Below are 25,977 nucleotides of genomic sequence, written 5' to 3'. Positions count from 1 at the left end.
AATAGACTGCCTTAAGTGGGGATTAGTATTTGTAAATGGCTTGACTTTTCTAGAACAACAATGACACATAGTTTTAAGATGTTAATGTTTTTCCATCTTTGATGTATTTCCAACACCTGGCTTATAGTTAATTCCGAAGGGAAACTTTCATTTATATGCTTGACTGAGAAGAAAATGTGTCAGCTTACTTTAAAAAAAAAAAATACTGGTGTTAGTCCCTGTCGGGCCGTTCATTTAACTTAATTAAGCCTGGAAACTCGAGGAGGCTGAGAAGGATAACTCCTAATTTTGCCTGTTTATACATTTAAACAACTGGACATCCTAAAAATTCCGTCATGTTAATGTTTTAAAAGCAGTTCAAGACAATGGCTTACAAGTCCTTACTCCTAGAAAGTGCTTATAAATTATTCTTGTTGTTGCTCTCTATAAAAAAATGTCTGTTGCATTAGTCGCACGAATAATCTCCACACTAGCCAAGACTTGTCAGACTGGTTCTCTATGGATCATCAGTGACTTCTTTCTTCACCTCACTTTAGCCTACAAAGCCACGGGTGAGCTGATGCACATGCTCAGTCGCGGACCGGTCACCACAGGACTCGGATCTTGCTAGTCAGCGATGCATCGGTGAGTCCAGGTCTCCCTTCTACCCAGGAACTTGCAGTCTGCAGTGGTGTGAGGCACCCAAGGACTCTTGGGTCTCCAGCTGACTATACTTAAGGTTTTATACATGGCATCGTGTCAAGTAGGTTCTTGTTCTTTCTCTAGGAGTGTTCCCTCTCTCTCTGTTCATGTTCCGAAGAGTTTTCCAAAATGTAAAGGAGACAGTGATGTACTGATATTCTTAGTTTGCTTGTTTGGGGAAGAATACTATGTTTTTCTTGTTTAGGGTTTGTGGGTCTTATGAGAAAATATACTCATTTCATAAAGTATATATAAGAAATGTAAATGTGAGCTCATGTGGGTTAAAGTTGTTTACTTCTCTAAGTCTAATATTAAAAAGTATAAAATTAAAAAGTATGAAATTTTGAAAGAATAAGAAGCAATTTAAGATGGCTGCTTTGAATAGCTAAATTGCCATAATTAGATTTTGAAAATAAATCTAGTGATGGAGATGTAGTAGTTCAGGGGTAGAGCATTTACCTGGCTGGTCAGAGACTGGTTTCAATCCTGAGCACCACAGACACATCAAATTCCAATATATCTGACCACAATAAATGTCTCTATTGTTTTCTTTCAATGTCAGAACCTAAATAGTAACAAAATTTTAGTCTACTAATTTGGAATCAAAATAATCTTATTTAATTTTATATTAAAATTTATTTTCTCGAAGATAAATGTTGATAAATCCCTTTTGTTTTATACTTGTTGAGTATCTTTAACACTTTGAGAAGAAAATATAAAAATTTCAGTGAAATCTGTGACTTCACTGCATAAGGAAAAAGCCTGATTTTGTCACCGGTAGAAATTCTACATGTATTTTATAAGAAGTTAGATATTCTTCTAATATCTCAAAGAGGCAACTAAGAGCTACAGATCTTGAAAATATAGTGATATCTGCCTTTTACAAGCATTTTTGATAACCATGATGCTTGTTGTATCTATTCTTTTACTTTTCATTCACTTTAAGAATATTATTATAGAAAACAGTATCTCAAGAAAGTCTCTATCACATTCACCGTACTAGTTTCCAGATCTTGTCTGTGTTAGATCTGACTGGATTTGAATTTGATTCTAAACACACAGAGAAGCTACAATGAAGGAAATATTACAGTGAATTCCTTTTCTATAATTTATCTCTAATTTAAAACAAAAGATGTGCTGATTTTCAAAAGTCTTGTTTCAGAATAGATGAGATCACCTCTCAAGTAAACAAACAAAAAAATTCCAAACCAACTAACAATCAAAAAATCTTCCCCATCTGAAGGTTTTATGACTGATAAGCAAACTTGTGAGAACGAGGGCAATACTGGATGAGATATCAAGGGACTGGGCTGAGGTGGAAAGGGACTGGGATTGTTACACACATTTTCCACAGGGCTGCTTTGAAGACATAGGAATAAGTATATGTTGATAATTTCTGTTTGAGGACTTTGGCTCATACTAGAGCTTAGAAGATATAGCTGGACAGTTGTATTTTCTTCACCTTCTTCTTTAGCCAAATTCTGACAGTCTGCTCCCTATTCCACCTAAATAAGAATCATTATTTAAGAAATTTAAGGGTAAGAAATAATTTGGACTGGGTAAAGATTTTTCTCTTACCCTTCAATTTTCTTCAAATAGTTATGTTATATTATTTTTTGAGCATGAAGAAATCAACACATGGGTTTTATAAACACACACAGAAGAAAGTCAACTAAATCCTCACGTGTAAGCTTATAGGAGGAGGCTTGGGAAGAGGAGAGGATATTTCTTGAATATTTTTATTTTCTTAAATATGTTAACTAGTAACTGATGGTAATGAAAATTAAAAGTAAGTGGATCAAACTTATAGGGATTACTGTCTAGACTTTTTAAATAGCTGAAGGTGAAATGAGTACTATTCAAGTGAAACAAAATATACAACTTTAATTTTTACTTACAAACTACTTCTCAGAGAGCCCCTATACACCCTCCCATTAGAATCAATAAGCACTTAATAAAAGTAGAGTTATTTGGCCCCATGCCATAAAGCCTAATAAATCTGTGGTTGGAACACATATTAAACACTTGCCCAAAGGAAATCTCAACTCCCTTACATTTGAGAGAAAAAAAAAACAATATAGTGTAGACATGAAAAAGAAAGGAATATGTGAGGCTGAAAAAAAACCCCACAAAGCATTAATGAAACAGTTGTTATTAAAAAGAATCACCCTTTGCTTTGTTCCAATTGAAATAATCGTATCTTAATGAGAGGTCTCTCTCCCTAGCCACCTTTCCCTTCAAGGAAGACGAGCACTTATTTGTGCAGCATGGTGATGACTGCAGACGGGGGTCATTTCAGAAGGTGTGGAAACTGAAGGGAGGGGGCAGACATATTTGAATAGTTCATGTCCAACAGGAAAGCAGGCCTTATTTTTTTTTTATCTTCAAAATAGGTTTGTTTACAGGAAAAACTTCACCGTAAAACTGCACCACACCCAGAAATTAGTCAGTAGTGACATTGAAAGGATTTTTCATTGACAGGTAGGTTCAGATTGCGACATGTCTGGGCTACAAGGGTTTAACACGCACTCATTTCTCTTTCAGCTGAGAACAGTGCTGTCCATAGAAAAAGCTGTAGTAAGTTCTCGTTGGGATAAGCCCTATGTGGATTCAGATTGTGTATCTTGTAAAATGTATCCCATTGAGCAAGTGGATATAATAAATAATCACTCTTCTAAGTGTTTATTGTTATCACCTCTTTTAAAAGATAAGGTGGTGCGGTACAAATACATGGTCCAGGCTCACTGTGGGACCCAGCACCTGCATTTGTGGTCTGGAATTCCAGGCCCGTTTACCTACAACAGAGTGTCTAGCACAGGTGGTTACTGAAGGACCCTTCAGTCATTGGAGAGCCTGACAGAAATGGAAAAAAAATCCCCATATATCTACATGGATAAAATATAAATACATAGGTCAAGAGACAGATGGTATGTAAAGCCAACATGAAATTGTCTACACATGTGCTGAGGAGAGGCTTTCATGTATGGGTTTCTAAACATCTTTAAAGAATCCACTATCTTACTAATGTCTAGAATTTGTCTTCTATAAAATGAACACGTGACCTAATTTCCCTATTGTCTTAAAGGTGACCAGTGACTGTGAGCATAGCATTTAGATTACATCACTGTTTTCCATAAATGAGTTCATTGGTTAAAATTAACCGTGACTGTCGTTTCTTCTGAAATAAGATTGGTCATTTTAAAGAGGGGACAATTTGAAACATCAGCCCTGAGTTTTATACCCAAATTGGAAAGCATTCTATACTCAGCAGTTGTGGAATAGTTCTCCTGAGATACTTTGTGGAAAAATGGGTTCCATGGATGTTCAATAGCTCTATCAGTGTTAGTGTTTTGAAGAACTATATTAATAGTTACTCAAGTTGGATGGGGTGGTATTCAAGCTGAGGTTGTAGGATTGTTTGGGTTCAAGAGATCGTGGACATCCTGGGCAATATAGTGAAACCTCAGCTCAACAAAACAGAATAAGATAGAATTCATTCCAACATCTTTTCTGGGAGCTACTTAATTGAGGATAATGGGCAGGAAATGTAAATAATCTCACAAGTCTGAGATCAGTAGATTAGGGGTCAGGAGGACTGAAGGCTGAGAATGAAAGTGGGCTGCAGAGGCACTAAGACATCATGCCAGGACCTGCAAGCCTGACCTTTCTCCAGGTACACACATGGCTTGCGTGGGAGGGTGAGTTCTCGGGGTTTTCAAATAGTAATTCTAAGATAATTAACTAGTTTCAGGGAAATCCAAAATACCACTGAAGCATCATTAAATTTTATCTTGCAAACGTTTCATCTGAAGATGTCAGATGGCATACGTATTTTGAAGCTGAATAAGTAAACCCAGAGGGATTTTGAACTTTGTCTAAAGTTAAACTGTGAGTCAGCACATGACAAAATAATAATTGCTATTATTTGAGTATACTATGTGACAGCTACCATCTTAAAACATTACTTTGTGTTTAATCTTCATAACAACCCATGGTTGTATTGTACCCATTCTATAGATGGGGAAATGGAGGCTCAGAGACATATCATTGTTTTTCAACTGGTAATAAATGACAGAAATGAAAAGGAACACAGGTCTGTAAGACACCAAAACCTACATTTTAATTGCAATACTGACCCATCCTTACTGGGCCTCTCTGTTAATCTATGTGGGTCCTCTATGACCAGTTTAACTGTCTTACTGTGTTAAGAGATAGAAAAACTTTGAAAGAATGATTCAGTTATCCAATAAACGTCCTCCAAAATTAGCCTCTGCAGCAGGAAACACAGAAATTCCATTCTGTAAAGGGAACAGAGCAAGATTAACTAATTTGCATATGGCCACAGGAATAGGTGAGTCAGTCAGTACTAGAGATAGAATCTGACCTCCCAGTGCACCTGTGTACTGTGCATAGTTTAGGAGGAGAGATAGATTAGTGTGGGCTAACTACATGGCCCGGGAACTGTTGTTATGACTAATACTGTTAGAACCTGAATAAAAATAAATGGCCCTCTTAAAAATTAACATTATACATTTATTATATACATGTTGATTTGAAATACCTACACATTATAGGATGGTTAAATTGAGCAAATGAACATTACAGTACTTCACATAGATTATTATTTTTTAGTGAGAACAGGTAAAATCTACCCTCAGTATGTTTCATGCATATGATCCATTGTTATTAAATGTAGTTGCCATGTGGTAGCTCTCTGGTGCTTATTCCTCCTGGTTAACTGAAAGTCTATTTTATAAAGTTAGACTGAATATAGAAAGCTTGTCAGTCCATATGTCATAAAATGCCAGGAAGACACATGCAGGGGAAATAAAGACACTCCCGGATAGACAGAGATTCCAACATAGATGTTGTCATTTGTTGCCTTCTAACAATCCAGTGAGAAAACTAATTTTAATATTAGATGGCAGTACACACAGGGAAACTAAAGATTGGTAGGACTGAGTCTTCCAAATCTCTGAGTCAGTGATGGGTGGTGGAATTGAAGGTTTAACACACATGTTCTACCCCAGCTCTGTGTTATACTTCTGTCTCTGTCATGCCATCAACCTTGGATTCCTAAGTCCTACCTTGCCTAAGCAGGGTTAATTTTCCTTGTCTTTTCATGGAATTCATTCACCTTTACATCTCAACTTTTTTAATCAAGAAAAATTCAAATCCAGTTAATTAATATACACCTATGACACTGTAAAACAGTCATTCAAACATGCAGTACAGTCAAGCCATTGTTAAGCACTTGGTCACTCATTTCCTACCTCTGGCTCTGGGAATTCAAAGAGCTCTAATGCTTGCACTATACACACCTTGGCTAACAGGAGGTAGCTGTATGACTACTCAGAGCCTAGCACAGTATTGACCTCAAGATGGATGCTTTTCTGCAATTATTTTTACAAATCTAATGGCTCTATGCCTAAAGCGGGTCTCCAGTATCAAGAAAAGAATTGCTGTGGATGGATTAGGACCAGGTCTGGGAGGTTCCTCTGTCTTCCTTCCATGAACCCTCATGCACATGTGAGGCCACTGGAAGAGAAAACTGATTTCATATTATGGAAGAAATAATGACAATGGCTGACAATCACTGAGTATTTAGTGTTTGCTTGAAAAAGGACCAGCACCTTTACAAATGTTTGCCATTTGATGTTGGATGAATCTTATGAATTGGTTTATAACATTGGTTCAATTTGTTGGTGGGAAAATGTAGACTCAGGGAGGCAAGCAACTTCCCCAAGGTCACCTAGCTAATGAAGAGTACTGTAAGGGACAAACCCAGGCTGTTCATCGCCAAAAAGCCCATGTCTTAATCTACCAGGTAAGAGAATGGAAACCATTAGCTTGAAGTTTCAGAGCTTGTAACAGGAGATTATTATTATTATTTTTGAATATATAGAATACATTATTTTCTTAAGGTCTTTAAAATACACATGAGCGTTTAAAGGAGAATTTACAATAGTATAGAGATTTTAAAGTAAAATGATCTGAATATAATGCATCAATAATCACATTGAATGTATGTGGTCTAAATCAGTGGTTCTCAACCTTCCTAAAGCTGCCACCCTTTAATAGAGTTCCTCATGAAGTGGTGACTCCCAATCATAAAATTAATTTTGTTGCTACTTCATAACTTTAATTTTGCTACTGTTATGAATCATAATGTAAATATATGACATATAGGGTGGTCTTAGGTGACCCCTGTGAAAGAGTTGTTTGACCGCCAAAGGGGTTGCAACTCACAGGTTGAGAACCGCTGGTCTAAATACTGAAGATAGGGCTGGAGGGGAACTCAGTGGGTAGAGGCCCTGTGCCAAGCCTGGTGTCCTGAGTTTAATTCCCAGGGTACACTTAATAGAAGGAAAGCACTGACTTCTGTGAGTTGTCCTCTGATCTCCATACGCATGGTGTGTATACCCTTCCCTGCAAATGAGTGAATGTAATTTTAAAAATACATGCTGAAAGAGATTTTTCAGATGAGATTAAGAAAAGGAGAAAAAGAAGACCTATTTTCCTTCTAGAAGGAACCCACTCTAAATATGATAATATAGAAAAGTTAAACATATGATAGGAAACCCAAATATCAAGCAAACACTAATCAAAAGCTATATGTAAGTATGTATATTAATTTTAGAGAAAGCAGACTTTAGAATGAGGAAATTAATTGGGCATAAAAGGCTAAACTCACCCAAAAGATAGCATTCCAGAATGTGTTTACCCCTGTTACAGAACAGAGGTTCAGATAAATAAAACAGACAGTGCTGAAGGGTAAAATAGGCAAATCCACAGTAACTCCTGGAGGTATCAACTCTTCCCTATCACTATATGACAGAACAAGTTGACAGAAACTCAGGTAAGAGACAGAGAACCTGAAAATTGAAACAATTTGACCTTATTGACCCATAGCATACCCTCTACTCAAAAAAGGCAGAGTACCAATTCTTCTCAAATGCACAGGGAAACGCTACTATGATAGATTCTACTGTGGGCCATAAAACAAAGGGCAGTAAAATGCCCTAGAATGAACAGTAATGGGTATGGTGGCTTGGAGGTAACATTGTGGGGGATGGCCAAGGGCTGCAGTTAGAGGAAAGGGGTTATCAGATTGCAGCTGTGGCCACCATTAGATCAGGCCAGGCAAGATAAGAGCCAGGGGGATTAATCTTCAAAACCCTCATCTTTGACCATGTGCTGTAACGAGGAGATTCTTAATTAGGACTTTGCTGTTTTGGAATGTTACTACTAAATTTATTATTTGTATTTCAGAAGACATTAAATAAAAATATTCTCTTTTTCTGATACAGAATCTTCCAGAAAGTTACAAACAGTCCATCTTGGGGTTCTTTTTTCCTAAATATGACATAAAATGGTAATTACTTTACCACAAGTATATCGCAGTCGTATCAGACTTAACTAGGAACCACAGGGTAAGAATAACAGAAGATTATGAAATTTCATTTGTTTAGTGTAAAACAGGTCTGGAGGCTGGCAGCTGTGGGAGGAGAAGGTGAAAATTAGGTATCTAGGCTCTTTTTATAATGCTGCTCTACCAAAATTAGCACATATTTTCTAAAGCAGGAACTTATACTTAATTGATTAACGTGTATTCTAGTTATGACATGTAAGTCAGTGTTCTAGTAGATTTATTTGGTGTCTACTCATTCATACGATGAGTTTTCTCCCTCTTTATCTCTCCTTCTCTCCTTTTGTGGCACTGAGGATTGGATCTAGGGCCTCAAACATTCTAAGTAAGTATTTGACCGCTGGGCTGTCTCTCCGGACTTCATTTTATTTTTTAAAGTTAGAGACAGGGTTTCATGAAGCTTTTCAGGCTAGCTTCTGCGTTTATTTGGAATTACAGGCCTATGTGATCAGGCCTGGCTTCAAATGGTGGCTCATATCAATAAAGAACACATTCATTCTGCAGGTTGTCATGTTCCCTATTTAATTATCAAGGATTCTAGCTTCTGAGTATTTGGAATTACAGGCCTATCCGATCAGACCTGGCTTCAAATGGTGGCTCATATCAGTAAAGAACACATTTATTCTGCAGGTCGTCATGTTCCCTAGATAATTATCAAGGATTTATTTATTAAGGAAAAAGACAAATCCTTGAGATAGGTATCTAGAAGTCTCTACCTCCAGCAGAGTGATAAAGAGAAAGCGGGGATGGGGATGGGTGGGAGATATCTGACTCTAAAGTTCAGAAGCTGAGTCACAGCTATAGATTTGATAGCTATGAGTATCTAGATATAAATTAAAGTCATGGATGCTGCTAATTATAATTACTGGGTTCTTCTGATTAAAATCCTTCCCTTGTAATTTCAGGGTATTGATGTACATGGGAAAAAAATCTATCTTATTTTAATAAGAATTTGAGGATATTAATGTGTTATTATTAAAATGCTAATACTTTGAAGCATAATTGAGTGTGTAATGATCTACTTCACAAATCTTTCAATCAACTTGAAATTTAAATTTTAGTCGACCTATGTTACAGGTTACTATTTGTGGCAAGACATTTATTAATTAGGTAAATTTACTTTGAACAATCATATAAAGATAAATAGGGCCCATAATTTTCTAATTACATGCTTATTGCTAAGATAATTCAAACAAGGTTTCAGCATGCACAGGAGTTTGTACGTTGTTTGGGGAATCCTTGGTGATGGGTTACTCTGCTTTCCTGGAAAATGGTGCCTAGAGCACAGGGCATAGCTTATGTTCCACCTGCCAATCCCAATGTTAAACTTTATCAGGGCATAACTTAGAAAATTTCAAAACTAGTTTAGACAGCAAATAATTAAAACAATTAAAATAATTAAAAGCTTTTCACAGATTTGATACTTAATTGATCTTTGTCCATGCAATATTTTCAGGGGCTTTTATTTTGAATTGATGGAAAACACAATTTACAGTAGCTTAAAAAACATTGACCAGTAGAGAAGTGGTAAAAATGAAAGATAAAAGTTTCTTAATATCCCTCTTACACCTGTTTCCTAAAATTAAAGCTATTGGTAAAATCAAGAAAAGATGACTTGTAGTCTCTTAAGTCTCTTAGCTTGCTGCAAATTAGGTCAAATTTTCCAATATTGTAGTCAACAGAAAAGCAGTACATTTGAAATATTATATGAAGACTGATTAATACATTGAAGATTGCTTTTAATGTTGCTAAACATTATTTCTGGATTGTGTGAGGTAGTTAGCATTAATTTTGATTGATTTTGACACTAAGGTAAATTTCTATGTATTCCCTTGATTCTCAAGAAAATAGAGTATATGACATCATACTGCAAGAGGCTGGCTGGGATGCTTGCACTACTATGGTGTTGAATATTCATTCAGATTTCTGTTCCAAGTAAGACTAAGATCCAGGTCACTTGTCTTCAAGTTCACTGCCAGTTCACCTTATCAATCAAGGTCTCCCAGGGGGACTGAAGTCAAAAGTCTAAATGGAGAGTTGGTAGAAATATAGAAACATTACAGAAAGTGTTTGAATGTCTGAAGCTCCGTGTTAGCAGCGAAGGGAGGTCTCCAGCTCAGATTCCTCACCCTTCCTTCCATATCCCCCTCCACACACAGTAGCATAGGCATGCCTGATAATTCTTGCCCCACCCCATTTTAGAGGTACAGTCTCCCAGCTCTGGCTGCCATGGCATGCTTTGTTTGTCCTGCTGTAGCCAACTGTGACTTTTAAAGTTCCCCCATGCCAATTTATTATCTTGAACAGAAGAGTATGAGGGAAGTAAACATTGGTGGTACTAAAGCTTACAATAGATCAACATCTGTATAATTCTATACCTAACTATTCAATGACATTTTTTATTTTTTGCCTCATTTATCCATAATTATAAATTTCTAGAGGTAGGGCAAAATGTCAACATGCATTCCAATTTGTGGCAACCTAAGTTGTAACCTATATAGGGTTGAGAAGTTTATAATGACATTGATGGCAGGGTCATACAGGTCAGATCAAGTACCTACTGTGGAGTCACTACTGGCATTTACATAAACTGTCTATCAAAGTCTGATGCTACCACTTCCAATCTTGCCAGAATTACTGTAAAGAAATATCACCTGAGTTTTGTGGTTGGTTAAATAATCTAAGGCTTGCCTAAGATAATAGTTAATATACTATAGGGTTTTCTGTTAAAATAACGTCTTAGAATTTGTTTATCAAACAACATGATATTTTTAAAGCCTACTTTTATGCCTATTATTCCAATAATCTTTAGTTATTGTATAATATGATAGTGTTTCTAAAGCCATTCCAGTAATAATTATGAAAGCCTTGTCAAATCTTTTTAAATTTAAATTTTTATTCTTTACATACATTACATTCTGACTGCAGTTTCCCCTATCTCCACCCCTCCAGTACCGCCTACTCCCTGAAACTCCCCTCTTCACCAGATCCACTCCTCCTCTATTTCCCTTAAAAAAAAAAAAAAAAAGGCAGGCCTCCCAGGGATATCAACTGAATATGGCATAACAAATCACAGTAAGGCTAGGCACAAACCCTCATATCAAGGCTGGATGAGGCAACCCAGTAGGAGGAAAAGGGTCCCAAGAGCAGGCAAAATAATTAGAGATAGCCTCTATTCCTGCTGCTAGGGGTCCCACAAGAACACCAAGCTAATAAACATGCAGAGGACCTAGCTCAGACCCGTGCTGGATCCCTATTGTCATCTCAGTTTCTGCGAGTCCCTGTGAGCTCTGCTTAGTTGATTCTGTGGGTCATGTTCTCATGGTGTCCTCGCTGGTCAGATATTTTTAAAACTGATTGAAGGTCTTTGTGTCTGAATGGTTTAATATAGCCCCTTTGCTATCAAATTACTTTTAATGAACTGTTATTGACACTGCCAGTACTGAGGGAATTAATAAGAGTGTTCTGCAGCTCTTTTTGTTTAGATGTTAATAATAGAGACTGAAGTTAATTGCATTGTACAACATGCTTTTTTATGAAGGTCTAATAATGGTGTTGCTGAACACCTGTGCTGCCTTTTCCTTATGGATGCTGAAAAGAAGATATCAGATCAGAATTTGCTTTTTTTTTTTTCCTGTTTGGGGGATGTCTTCTAGAAACCTACCAGTGTTGTGGCATGACTCAAGGATATGTCTTTATGCAAATACTTCTAGTACTATTTCCATTTTATATTTTTACTTATTTACCTTTTTCTTCTATCCACACATTTAATTTAGTAGCAACAGCAACAACAACTCTCCCTCCCTCTCTCTCTTACACACACACACACACACACACACACACACACACACACACACACGCGCACACACACACTTTTAAAAGTCATCTTAAATCAGTTTGGTACAATGTAGGAGACAAAAATATATATGATAAGAACACTTATAGAGCAATTACCCAATATAGGTCTTAAATTAATCCCCAGAGCTGGAACTAAAAGCAGTTTTCTGAGATGCCATCGAGACACAGAAGGAGTTGGACACACAGAATGGGAGAGAGGTAAAATCTACATGGCAGAATGTAGATTAATAAAAATATGGGTTAGTTTAAGTTATAAGAGCTAGTGGGACAAGCCTAAGCTAATGGCAAAGCTTTCATAATTAATGTCTCTGTGTCATTATTTGTGACCTGACGGCCCAAAAGAAAAATCAAACTACACAACACCATCACATAGACATACACGCAGGCAAATAAAATAATAAATTTTTTAAAAAGAAAAAAAAACAGTTTTCTTTTATTTGTATTGATGCTGTAAAAATAAAATAGAAAGAATTGTTTGGCAACTAGTGATATTCTTGCTTTAATTGCAATTTCTTTATGAGAATTATTATTAATTATCATTATAGGGATTAAACATGTAATTCAATCCACATAATAAGATGATTTTCTTAGGTATTTCAAATGGAATAGAAATATGGTTTTTTTTTGCAATTTTATAAGAATAATTTGCTTGAATTTCTTCTTAAAAAATTAACAATGGCAGCTAGAAAGACAATTCAACTGTTTAGAGCATTTATTGCTCTTGCAGAGGAATCAAGTTCAGTTTCCAGCCCCACACTATAGCTCATGACTATCTGAAACTCTATAGACCTGTCTGGTCTCCATAGGCACCAGGCAAACAAGTGTTACTCGTGTATGCATGCAAGCAGTCCACTAATACATTAAAAGATAGCAATGAAAACATACTACCCGTCTCAATGTTACCATTGCTGAGATGAAACACCATGACCAAAAGCAACTTGAGAAGGAAAAGGTTTATTTCACTCACAGTTCTCTATAACAATGCATCATTAAAGCAGGGAGGAGGACTCAAGTAGGGCAGGAACTCAAGCAAGGCAGAAACCTGGAGGCAGGAACTTATGCAGAGGCCATGGAGGTGTCTGCTTACTGGCGTGTTCCCCATGCCTTGCTCAGTCTGCTTTTTTTATAGATCCCTGGACCACCAGCCCAGGGATGCCACCACCCACAATGGCTTGGCCCTCTCAGCTTTTAGAAAAATGCCCTGCAGCCAGTACTTATTGGAGGCATTTTTCTCAATTGGGATTTCCTCCTTTCATATAATTATAGTTTATGTCAAGTGGATATAAAATTAATAAGCACACTATCTATGTCTATGTATACCTTTTGCTTTGTTTTTCTCCTGGGTCCTTATGTAATTTTGTTTTAGAAATATCAGAAGGAGTTAAAAAATCAGTATCCTAACAATACATGGTTTACTCAAAATAAAATGCAGCTGAAGCACTCATTTGCATGGGTGAAAAATCAGGCACAATCATGTAAGCTAGAGGTTCTCAACCTTCCTAGGGCTGAGACCCTTTAATATAGTTCCTCATGTTGTGGTGACTCCAACCATAAAACTATTTTGTTGCTACTTCATAACTGTACGTTTGCTACTGTTATGAATCATAATGGAAATATTTGATATGCAAGATATCTGATGTGCAACCTCCAAAGAGGTCTCAACCTACAGGGTGGGAACCACCACTGTAAGCTAAGCTGGTGTCAAACACATGGTAAACACCAAGCAAATGTTAGTTGATGTGTTGCTATTCTATTTTATTTTTGGCTTTCTGAGACAGGATTTCTCTGTTGTGCACTTGGCTGTCCTAGAACTGGCTCTGTAGAACAAGTGAGCCTTAAACTCAGAAATCTGCCTGTCTCTGCTTCCTGGGTGCTGGAATTATAGCGTGCATCACCATACCAAGCCTGCTTTTTTTTATTTTTTAACTAAAAAATTTAATGTGTGCACTCATGGGTGGTGTATGTGTGTGGAGGTGTGCATGCTCATGAGTGTGCAACTGTGGGGACCAGAGGTCTACATCAGATGTCTTCCTATTGTAGAATATTAGTTAAAGATGTGTTACATTTGTTTAATGATGCAAAGATGGGTTGCATTCTTTTACACTGCATTTGTTTAACTCTGTGAGGGTGTGTTACTTTGCCTGTCTTGGCCTAATAAACACCTGATTGGTCTACTAACGAGGCTTTCTGAAACAGCAGTTATTCTTAATAAGGTCTGACTTGCCTTTCCTTGTCTTCAGTATCTCAGGTTGTTTCCTAGAACTAAGGTGGACTTCAAGCTCATTGAGAAAGATCTAATACCATAGTGTGGTATTGAAATATGAGTTTTTTGCAACTTAATTTAGTCAACTTTGCTTCAGTTCCTGAAAAATGAGCAACTCTTGAGCATGGGATAAGAATGCATACAGACAGATGAGGCTCAGGCTTATCCCCAGGAATGTAAAAGACAAACAAATGAAACTAACAAAAACCCAAACAAAAAGATGTCAATATGATGCTCAGGATGAAAAGAGCAACCAGAGCAGAAAATTTTTAAATCATCTCCTAAATATACAAAAGCATTTTATGGGTGTGAGCAAAGGATAGCCTCTAAGACACTCTACATGGGAGGCAATAAGGAAGAGCTTGCTAAGAGAAGCAGTATGGGGTTTAAGCAGGTTAAGCCATTGTCCATGGCACTTGTAGAAAGACAGTTTACTAGAACAGAGAGTGTTTCAGACTAGGGAGCTGGAAGAGAAAACTGTTATCAAGCTGTGTGAGTCAAATACTGGTGGGAATTTCCCGAGCAAGTTCATTGGCAGCAGAATAGGGGACAGATTTGGCACGACTCTAGATCATTAGTGTTGACTGGTAGGCTATCCATTAAACAACCACAGCAAACTATAGGGACCCAATCTGATTCATGATTTACTTTTATATGGTGTTTTAGCTAAGAACAGTTTTCACACTTTTAAATAATTGAAAGCAAACTGGAAAAGGTCATAAACTATTTTGACAGTTAGAACATATTTAAATATCGGTCTCTAGATATGAACATGTACCAGGACACAGCTGTGCCCTGCATTGATTCTGCATTGTCTGTGGCTGCTTTATGACATAGTGACAGAACTGAGTAGCTGTAGCAGAGAACCTACAGCCTAGAAAACAGAAAGATCAATCACTTTAACCTTCCCCCCAAAGCTGGCTAGACTGTGGCTGAAGAAGCTGATGATCATTCTTCAGGGTCACCAAGTTATGGACATCAGGAACATGCTTGTGAGCCCAGCGGGGCTGGACTGAGCTGCCGAGATGTGGGAACTGACAACGTCAGCGCAGCTTATCATGAGGGAGAAGGAACAAGAAATTTGAGAACCACTGTTGCGCTAAACACAGTGCTGACTGTGCTAAGTAGCCGCTTGTTCTGACAAGCTCGCCTCACAAACATCGCTCTCTTTACGTAATCGCCCACAGCATGCCAGCAGGCCTGTTTGCTGTTCCGCCTCTCCTGCTCCCTCACGTTTTCCTGTCACTGGCTTTCTTTCTTTCTTTCTTTCTTTCTTTCTTTCTTTCTTTCTTTCTTTCTTTCTTTCTTTCTTTCTTTCTTTCTTTCTTTCTTTCTTTAAAGTACTGCTCTAAAAATGACATATTAAGAAGTGATGTGGACAACACAATGTTGGGTCTATTCCTTGTCTCCCAGTAATTTAAAGCCAGTCAAATGTATCTATACCTTAACACCTATATTTACTCAACTTCTCACTAGTTATACATTTCCCCAAATGACAAGAAAAATTAGAGAGCAATTTGGCGATTTGAACTTGTTGAAGGAATTAGAATTCAAAAAGTCTTCCTGAGGGTGAATTTAGGCGAATTAAGCTAAGTTTTGGAGGAGCAAAGAAGTGTTTGGATAGGATACCTGATACAGAACATGCACTTGATACAGGAACACCAACTGATATGAGAAACAGATTTATTTCTCTGTTTTATGGATGTTTTTAGAACACTCTCTAACCATATCTACTTTGGAGCAGTTTAGTACTGAATGACTTGCTGAGGGAAAAAGGTAGCTAAGAAATAATAAATTATACCTTAATAAAGGGAGAAAAGAAGCCAAGTCAATTGGCATGAAAACCAATGCTATAGATTGGAAAAGGAAGATACAGTGCTTCAAATGGCATATGTCTTGTTAATGTGGGCATCAATACTACTATTAATAATTTAAATGATTATGATAAATGCTACTGATATTTGTATTTTTTTTCACATCAGCATTCAATGTAATAAAATGACTTAACTTTTTTATCAGGTTAGATGTGGGGAATAACAATCCTTGTTTTTCACATTGAGAAAACATGAGAGAGTTGTGTGTCTCCTGGGATAAAGAAGTTGGTGGCCACACGTAGAAATACACTCTCAAAATTGTTTGTCTGTATTGCTTTGACTGAATTCTCTCTATCTTTGTCCCATGATATCCCTCTCTTGCCCCCTAACACCAAAGAAAGCATGCCACTCAGATATTGCAGGGATCAGGGAAGGAAGCCAGAGTGGTACCTTGGCACGGTAGTGAAAAGAAGTACACACACACACACACACACACACACACACACACACACACACACTCCAGACCTGATCTTCCTCAGTCATTTTTTAATTCTTTATAAGCTCTCTTTATCATTTTTCTTTTCTTTCTCTTCTCCATTTAATTCAAAAGACTATATTATTTACAGACTCTGTCATAAAACTAAGGCATGCATGGATTCAAATGAAAGTTTTGTTCATTTCTTATTCTACTTCTTACTACTAATAATTCAGAACCTCCTATGTTTTTATTATGCATACACCATATAATTATCTTAAAAATTTGAATGTAAAATACATCTCATTCATATTATCATTACGATTTTTGCTAAATGGATAATTGGCCACTTTTATGTTAATACAAGCAGATTTGCACTCAACAACTTAGTAACTGCTTTGCTTGGATTTCTGTCTGGATTAAAAAAGTCACTGTCAAACAAATACAACTTATATTTCATATCTCAGCATTATAACCATATACTGTTGGCCATTCTATCCTGATTTCTATACATGTAAAGTTATATTCTTTATCTGGCATGCACAGACATTTGCTGAAAAACCTTCCCTCCCTTTTTCAACCCCAAAGTCTTGCTTACGTCTGCTATATGCATCTCCTGTCTTCTGCAGCAGATGAATAGCAAGCATTCAGAGATAGACAAACAGGAATAAGGCTGGGGAGCTTCTTGGGCACAAGTGCGCATGGAAAAATAAGCACCTCATGGAAAAGTATTTTGTGTTATAGTAATTGCCATTCTAGGAACAGGTGTTTGGAACCCTACTCAAGGGAGAACCAGAGATTGAAGAGGTCAGGGAGAGAACACTGAAGTTTCCATGGCTACCATCCCATGGGAAAATCATAACAAGAAAGGAGGGAAACAACTAGGGTCCCTTGGGTCTAGACACTATATCCCATACCCAGCAGCTGGGACAGGTAGGATCCTGTGAAGATGGTAACACCAATTTTCCCTCCTCAGTGTCCAGGCACAAAGATGTAATGATGGTGCTGCAAGATCAATGCCATAATATTTCCTGATGGTCCTATACCAAACAACGATTTCTCTTTATTTCTATAAGTAAAAAGTATTTATTGTAAAGGCTTTGCAGTTTGCAAGAAGCTTCCTGCACTCACTGGGGTGTTGTAGACAGGAGCGGTGCCCTGTGCCTTATTGATAGGTGGAGAAACAGCATTTGAATGGTTTAGACCTGAGTCAGAGCTGGTAATGAAAATGCTGGAAGTATAATTCTCTTTCATGGGATTCTATACCCAGAATTCCTCCACCAGGACATTACATTCTCTCCATCTTCCACATATTGGATGAGTAGCATTCTAGAAAGAAAGAAGCCCATTTATAGACATGAGAAATAGCTAAATAAAAAAAAGCAGCATTATAGCCCAAAGCCTTACCAAGCAGTGACTATTTATTATTATTATTATTATTATTATTATTATTATTATTATTATTATTTAGTATTTGAATTTGCTTACCAACTAGAATATATAATCTGAATGGTTGGCAATTTAATCAACCAAACAAAAGCCTGCTCTACCATCAGGTGTTAGGACTGTGCTTTGAGGGAAAGATGATGTCACATGGAAGGGCTTCCAAAACATCATGGAAGCTTACCAGTAACTATTAGCTCAAACACTAGGGTTTTTAGGAGGCCTTCTATAAACTTTTCCATGCACTCTCAAGGTTAGGTTTGGAATTTAATCATAAAATTAGAAGGCAAGTGGAATTAGATCTGTGGCGTGTTATGCAGTTTAAGCTTTACTCTATTTTTATAAGCCATTTAAAATTCTACTGCCTAGAGACAAACGTTAAATGTATAGCTCTACAGCACTCTACTCTGTAGCTCATACAGTGTTTGTTGGACATATGCTAGCTAACTCGTACAGAAGCCCTGTGTACAAGCCCAGCACTATTCTCATTATTTTACATATAGAACTTGTGTTTAGTCCCTACTAATAATCCTAGGATATGGGGACCATTGATATCATCTTTGTTTTATAAATAAAGAAACTAAGGCATGAAAGAGTCAAATTACTTGCCCAAGTTTGGGTAGTCAGAACCAGGATTTGTCTCAGCAGCTGGGAACCAAGGCAGCACACTGCCATCTGAATGTTCAATGTTCCTAACTTGCCTAAAGTATAGATGAAGAACTATACTGCCACATAATCCCTCTTTTTTCTTCTTTCCTCAGGTCACCTGTGGTGAGAGCCAGGAAGAGAACTTGTGTAGAGCCCTGGGTTATCGGTCTCATCTCTTTTTTATCCCTGATTGTCCTTGCTGTGTGTATTGGACTCACCGTTCACTATGTCAGATACAGTAAGTATCAGATGCCACGGTATCACGTGATTTGCTCCAGCTGTTTCCTCATGGAACTTCCTGTTTTGACTTGCCTGAGGGTTGTTTCTTCATCACTTTGATTTATTTGTGTAGCTAAGAACACTTTGACTGCTTTGTTTTTCATTTTAATCTCCACAAACCAAGGAGGATCCATTCTTCCATCTTTAAGGGAACAGTACTTCCTGCTAGGAATAGAATGCAACTTTTCATAATAGCTGATAAGTGATAAAGGGATCTTAAATAGGGGAAGACCACAGGTTACCTAGAATACAATGTCTTGAGTTAGCTGAGGTCACAGGACAACAACCTTATTTAAAAAAGTCTAGTTCATCAAAATCTTAACATTCCAATGAGTGAATTAGACAATGAAATATCATGGAAGGCTAAGCTCTATTTTGTACTAAGTAAGTTGGAAAGGCATTCACAATGGTGGATTATTAAATAAGTGCCCATGTTATTTAAAATCTCATCTTGGAATGTTAGTGATGTCAAAGGACAAGATATGCTGAGGTTAATTATGAGGAGGTTCACTTTGTGGTTATGAGGTCTCTCACTGCCAGATGAACTGCTAGCTGCTGTTATTTAGAAGGTACTCAGGGGACTACAGAGCTATTCTTCCAGGATGTAACAACCCTTCTGAAGTTTCCCTGTTCTGTGCCTTGGGTTTTAATTAGTTGACTCAACTATGACCTCTTACTTTAATATCTCCCTGAGTGACTAGATTATGTTTTGATATTGAAGACCTTGAAACCATAGAAGCTAATCACTTGATTCTAATTTAATTGGGAATCTGATGCAGTTGCTTCTGTATACAGAGAAAGAGGAATCTGTAATCTGGTTATCTTCTGTCACTGTCTACAAAGTACAATCTTGATTTCCAGACCAAGGTGGATACATCTCTTTTGGATGGTTTAAGGAAAAACAATGCTTAAAACAGAATTTTTTGAGGTGGCATTTATACATACACAGGTCTATAAAATTGGGGTATATTTTGATAATAGAAATTTCTCTGGATTATTTTTAATATAAAAGACTTGCTAAAATAACATTACAATGCCAATATGTTATGAAAATACTGAGCCTTATTATGTTGTAAGCATTGTTATTTCTGTATGCATGTGTAAGGCTATGATTTATTCATTTTTATATTTCCAATAATTTGAATATTCCTGGCATATATTAGGTTCATTATAAATGTTTACTTAATACTAAGTGATAAAAATAAATGACATATTTTTAGGATTATCTGGTTTCATAAGAAACCCCTGGTACGGTGGTGGTGCACGCCTTTAATCCCAGCACTTGGGAGGCAGAGCCAGGCGGATCTCTGTGAGTTCGAGGCCAGCCTGGGCTACCAAGTGAGTTCCAGGAAAGGCTCCAAAGCTACACAGAGAAACCCTGTCTCGAAAAACCAAAAAAAAAAAAAAAGAAACCCCTGGTAATGTCAGAGGCTTGATCACTTCTGTGAGAAAAAAACACTTCTTCAAGCATTTCTTTTGCTGCTTCAAAACCAAGTTTTGTGAGATTATAGGTCTTACTCACAGTGTAAACTGAAAACCAGGTCATGTTTTCCAGTAACTGGTTCCTGTATCATACTGTTTGAATAATCAGATCAGAAATTGTAACACATGACTTCCAATGCCCACACACCACACCTGAATAAACAATGATTCTTGTATGTTGCTATTTTGTATGTGTGACGTGTGATGTACCATCTAGGGATGGAAACTAACAACCAAGCAGCTGAAACAATGAGCAGTCTGGAGCTCACATGCCAAACTGAATAGATGTGTTACAGAATAAAGACATGTGACTAGATTTGGAAAGACATCACTTTGAGCCTCACTTTATGAAGTTAGAACAGCTTAGAATTGTTTGTATAACTCCTGTCCTGTGCCTTTGGGGCTCTATTTACATTTTTTGGGGACTGTGGATGTCAGGTGATCTGTTAGTGACCAACATCACTGTAAGTTGCAAAATTACAAGCCTGTGAGAAAATTATCAACAAACTCATGTTCATCCATACTTTTAACATATTCAATATTCATTAAATTATAAGAGATTGCATATAATGCTAGAAGCTGGAAATACTACTAAAGCTTAGTAGCCTGTTGAAGTCTACAGAGCAGAGTACAATATTGATTATGTAAATTGTTCCTGTGGGTGATCCATATGAAAGTCCTGATCGTGACCATGTTTGCCTCTTCAAATGACAAATTCAAATGATCCAATCTATAATTTTAAAAAAGCTGTGCTTAAGCAAATAAAGGGGCCTCTCACTTTCTTGATAACATTACTTTTTTTTTTTTTTTGGTTTTTTTCGAGACAGGGTTTCTCTTTGTAGCTTTGCGCCTTTCCTGGAACTCACTTGGTAGCCCAGGCTGGCCTCGAACTCACAGAGATCCACCTGCCTCTGCCTCCCGAGTGCTGGGATTAAAGGCGTGCACCACCACCGCCCGACAACATTACTATTTAACGTTGTTTGAGTACTGGCTACATCAGCATCAGCTTGGAACATTTAGAAATTCAAAAATCTGCATTTACAATTGTTTTGTTTTGCCAGAATTCTCAGGTGGCCCATTTATTCATACATTACAACTTCAGAAGCAATATTTCAAACTAAAGAATGCAGCTATATGGATAGCTATAGTTAACCACGAGACAGATGTTTCAAATGCAAAATAGAGCTGGAGAGATGTTCCAGTGGGTAAGAGAGTTTGCTGTGCAAGCACATATATCTGGGTTTGATTTCCTGCAGGTCACGTGTGTCTGTAACTTCAGGGTTGGGGTATGGAGACGGGCAGATCCTATGAGCTTGCTGATCAGTCAGCAAGCAGAAAGAGAACTTCAGGTTCAGGGAGAGATCCTGTCTCAGGAGATTAAGATGAGAGAGATAGAGAACTTCATCCCACCTCCCCTGGCTTCCACATATGTATGTAGTGGTGTGTGCATGTACACAGAGACACAGACACACACACACATGCACATGCACACCATAAACATACCATACTACCCAATAAGATAAAATAAATACAAAATAGAAAAGCAGCAGTTTATAAAGATAGTTATGCTACTTTTCAGTATTTCAATAACTTGAAAACTTTTCTTTCAAGCATGTATATTTCAGGGACTTGCCTGTTATTCATGTCATCTTGGTCATTCAAGTCAAGGCTTGTGTAGAAGGAGAAGTAACAAAAACCCCAGCTCTCCCTTGTCCCTCACTTTAGTTGAGATCGCTCAGAAGTCCCTGAACTTTCATTGCCTCCAGCCTATTCTTTCTCTTCATACATTGTCATTGGCTGCTTAGGCCTGCCAGAGTGTCCATCCATTTCTTCTTCTGTCCTGCCAAATCCTCTAGATAGCCAAGGTATTATCTTTAAGTTTACCAGGATTTTTGAATTAATTTTATAATAAAAACTTCATAATTTTGGGGGGCCTGCAAGAAGGTTCAGTGCACAAAAGTGCTAGCTATACAAGACTGGCCATTTGATTTTGATCTTTGGAAGCCATGTCAAGGTGTAAGGAAAGAGCTGACTCCACAAAGTGTTCCTCTGATTGCTACACGCTTCCCATGACACTTATGCCACACTCACATGTACCGTGCACATACATGTTTTCCTTTGTATGTTTTTTGAGACAGGGTTTCTTTGTGTAACAGTCCTGGCTGTCCTAGAACTTGCTTTGTAGACCAGACTGGCCTTGAACTCACAGAGATCTGCCTGCCTCTGCCTCCTGTGTGCTGGGAGTAAAGGAGTGCACCACCACCACCCAGCATAAATATATATACACGACCCCATAGTTTTAATGAGTAGCTATTTGTTTTGTTTTGCTTTTTTCATTCTAAGAAGCTACATGTCAAAGGAGACTGTGCTTTAGCTAGACCTTGTCTTGAAATTCAGTCATATATTTTTTCTGGCTGTGTTATATTATTTTTGTCAAGTTATTTACATTTCTGAGACTGGAAACTGTTGTGGAATATTAGTTGAAGATGTATGACATTTATGCAGTGGAATATTTTTTTAATGATGCAAAGATGTGTTGTATTCTTTTATATTATGTTTGTTTAACTCTATGAAGCTGTGTTAAAACTGTGTGTGAAAGCTGTGTGCTTAAAAAACCTGATTGGTCTAATAAAGAGCTGAACAGGTAGGAGAGGGATAGGCGGGGTTGCCAGGCAGAGAGAATAAATAGAAGAAAAGAGAAGAGGGAGGAGCTAGAAGAAGAGAAGGAGAAGAGGATGCCAGGGTCCAGTCACCCAGCAACACAGCCAGCCATGAAGTATGAAGGAAAGAAAGAGATATGGAATAGAGAATGGTAAAAGCCCAGAGACAAAAGGTAGATGGCATCATTTAAGTTAAGAAAAGCTGCCTAGAAACCAGGCAAGCTAAGGGCAGGCATTTATAAGTAAGAATAAGTCTCCGTGTTTTTATTTGGGAGCTGGGTGGTGGACTCCCAGAGAGCAAAGTTAAACAAAACAAAACCAACTGCAGGAAACCCCTAAATATAGGTAGCACTGCTTTCTAATGGGTTCTTGTAATTTGAATGAGGCATATGAATAGCCCAAGACATTAGTGCTCAGTGTTAGCTCCCTTTTCTGTTAGGGTTTAAGGGAAGAATGGGAAGGAAGTGGGGAGAGGAAGGAGCCCGAGCCTGGGTGAGGTATAGTCCATTTTCTTACAAATAACCATGTTCAATGGTCTTAGGTTACTGTTATATTTGTAATGCTTAGTACAACATCTCTCACAAAAATGTGGTAGGCATTAATATCCACTGAAAGTAGATACAAGTCTCCAACTCATTCATGTACAGGAGAGGAAAACTGCACTACATTAACTCTACAGTAGGTCAAAAGACCAGGTGCATGAACTGGTAGCAGAGACTGGACACAGTGGCTAAGAAGCAGACAAGACATCCCCTAAACCCAGTGGGAGAAAATAAGTTCTGTGACAGAGGAGTCCAGTAAACCTATTTAGTGTCTATGAAGGCTACACTAGGTGGCAATTCTGGCTCCCTAAATTTCTATTTTCTGAATTCCTACCCTCATTTCCATTTCCAGAAAAATATTGTTTTTCTCACACTACATTCAGAATTGATGAGTAGTTTAGAGAATGGGGAGGGGTCTACTTCTTTAATATAAAGTAATTCAACCCTGAGAAGCTTCTAAATACAACCTGATGTGCTCATTCAGATGGCATGACTGCATATCCTTTGGACTAACTAAAGAATGGAAAACACATGAGTAACTAACCCACAGTTCCCATGTGGTATTTGTACAGCACTCCAGAGCACCAGGCATTTCTCACCACCTTTACACTCTATATAATAGTGTGATGAGTATTTCCCTTTATTCTGAGATCACTCTGGAGCCTGGAGCAGGATGATGGAGCTGATGACCAGGGGTTGGAACATTCCTTCTTGTCTTAGTGTTTCAAGTAATCACCAAATAGGGCAATAATGATGTTTTATACATCTGATAAAGATTATGATGGGTTTTGCCTCTTTCCTTGTAGATCAAAGGAGGACCTACCATTACTACAGCACATTGCCATTCACAAGTGAAAAGCTGTATTCTGAATTTGGAAGAGAGGCTTCTAAAAATTTCACAGAAATGAGCCAGAGAATTGAAACTATGGTAAGTAGGTTTTTTTCTCCATGTTTATGACACTGAGCATATCTTTCTGAAATAATCAACTGATTCCCTGCATATCTTTGAAAACTGATAGGACATCATATATAAGGGATCTGAAACAAAACTCATAATAGCTGACTTGGAAGACTACATCAGTAAGGCCAAACCAAGTAGCATCTAGCCATTGTGAATGTCCCTTCCACTCTCCTTTTCTACAATGTGTAACTTTTGATCAACATAGTGCAGAAATTCTGGAGCTGTGGGGCTGACCCAGAATAAGGTTCTTTTACACAGACATCCATTCTAGGGAAGAGTCTCTGAGCAAAAGAATGTACCATTAAATTAAAACCATTCAGACCCGTATATAAACAATGTGCTTTACTTGTAGACTTACCTAATGCATCAGTTTGGTGCATACAAAGCATCAGTATTCATCCTGGGGGAGGAAGTCACTAGTTAAGAAAATAGAAAACCAGCAGCATGGATCAAAAGAACAAAGGCCTGCGTGATGAATTTCCGTTACTATATTACTTAGACAACAATTTGGAAGTTTCTTGGCTAGTGAGATAATTTATGGTATGACATGATGGAAAGAGAATTGAAGAGCAACTTCTGCCATGAGCCGTCAGTCAGTGACATGTCGGTGTGTGGCAGATCACTTTTCATTCCAGACAAATTTCCTTGTATGTTAATTCAGGTTTTAAGTTAATGTAATTTGCAAAAATGTCTTTTAGTTTCAATATTCTGAATAGGGACAGAATGGAAATAACCTGCATTGGTCTGCTTTTGTTGCTGTAGGGAAATACTTCAATAGTCTAGTTCCTAATGAATGGAGGTTATTTTGGTTTGTGGGTTGGAAAGTGCTAGCTCAAAGAGATGTGTTTGAAGATGATCTTCCCTTCTTGGCAGATACGGCAGGGAGCCTTACCATATCACCACACTAAAGATGGAGAGCACTTGAATAGTGAGTCTCTCCTGCTCTCCCACTCTTCTTCAGAGCCACCAGGATTCAATCATGAGCTCTACCTTAATAACCATATCTAATCTGACTCACCTCCTAAATGCCCCACCTTTATAAACACTAAGATTTTTCACTCTCTCACTACATTACAATGGGGATTAAATTTTAGTGCATGAAGTCCTGGGAGGCCTTCCAACCGTGTCTAAACCTTAAACCGACCGACACCCTTTCACGGAAACTGTGTAGCTCTCTGAGGTCCTGGTGAATTGTGTACGATGGAAACATCAAAGGACATCTTCCCCAATGTTAATACACACGTAAAGTAAGAAAAGTGGGGGTTGGGGCTTTAGCTCAGTGGTAGAGTGCTTGCCTAGCAAGCACAAGGCCCTGGGCTCGGTCCTCAGAAAGCCGAAATGTTACTATATCCCTTATGTTTTGGGACATTTACCAAAATAAATTTTCTAAGATCTAAATTGATTTCAATCTAAAAGAATATAGATCTTTAGTACCTTAATAA

General features: G+C 37.7%; 1 protein-coding gene across 1 annotated transcript in view; it reads left to right on the top strand.

Moving 5' to 3' along the window:
* The first annotated feature begins 540 nt into the window (after positions 1-540).
* The window catches only part of LOC114689192 (transmembrane protease serine 11E), a 47,295-nt gene continuing 21,858 nt past the window's right edge, over positions 541-25,977 (top strand). The window contains exons 1-3 of the mRNA XM_037209129.1: positions 541-624; positions 18,725-18,849; positions 24,381-24,502. Of these exons, the coding sequence (XP_037065024.1) occupies positions 617-624; positions 18,725-18,849; positions 24,381-24,502 (255 nt within the window). The 5' untranslated portion in view covers positions 541-616. The remainder of the gene's footprint in view (positions 625-18,724; positions 18,850-24,380; positions 24,503-25,977) is intronic.

The sequence above is a fragment of the Peromyscus leucopus genome, chromosome 10 (assembly GCF_004664715.2).
Source record: "Peromyscus leucopus breed LL Stock chromosome 10, UCI_PerLeu_2.1, whole genome shotgun sequence".
Classification (NCBI taxonomy): domain Eukaryota; kingdom Metazoa; phylum Chordata; class Mammalia; order Rodentia; family Cricetidae; genus Peromyscus; species Peromyscus leucopus.
The sequence above is the reverse complement of the archived record's forward strand: the minus strand, read 5'-3'. Positions and strand labels throughout refer to the sequence as shown.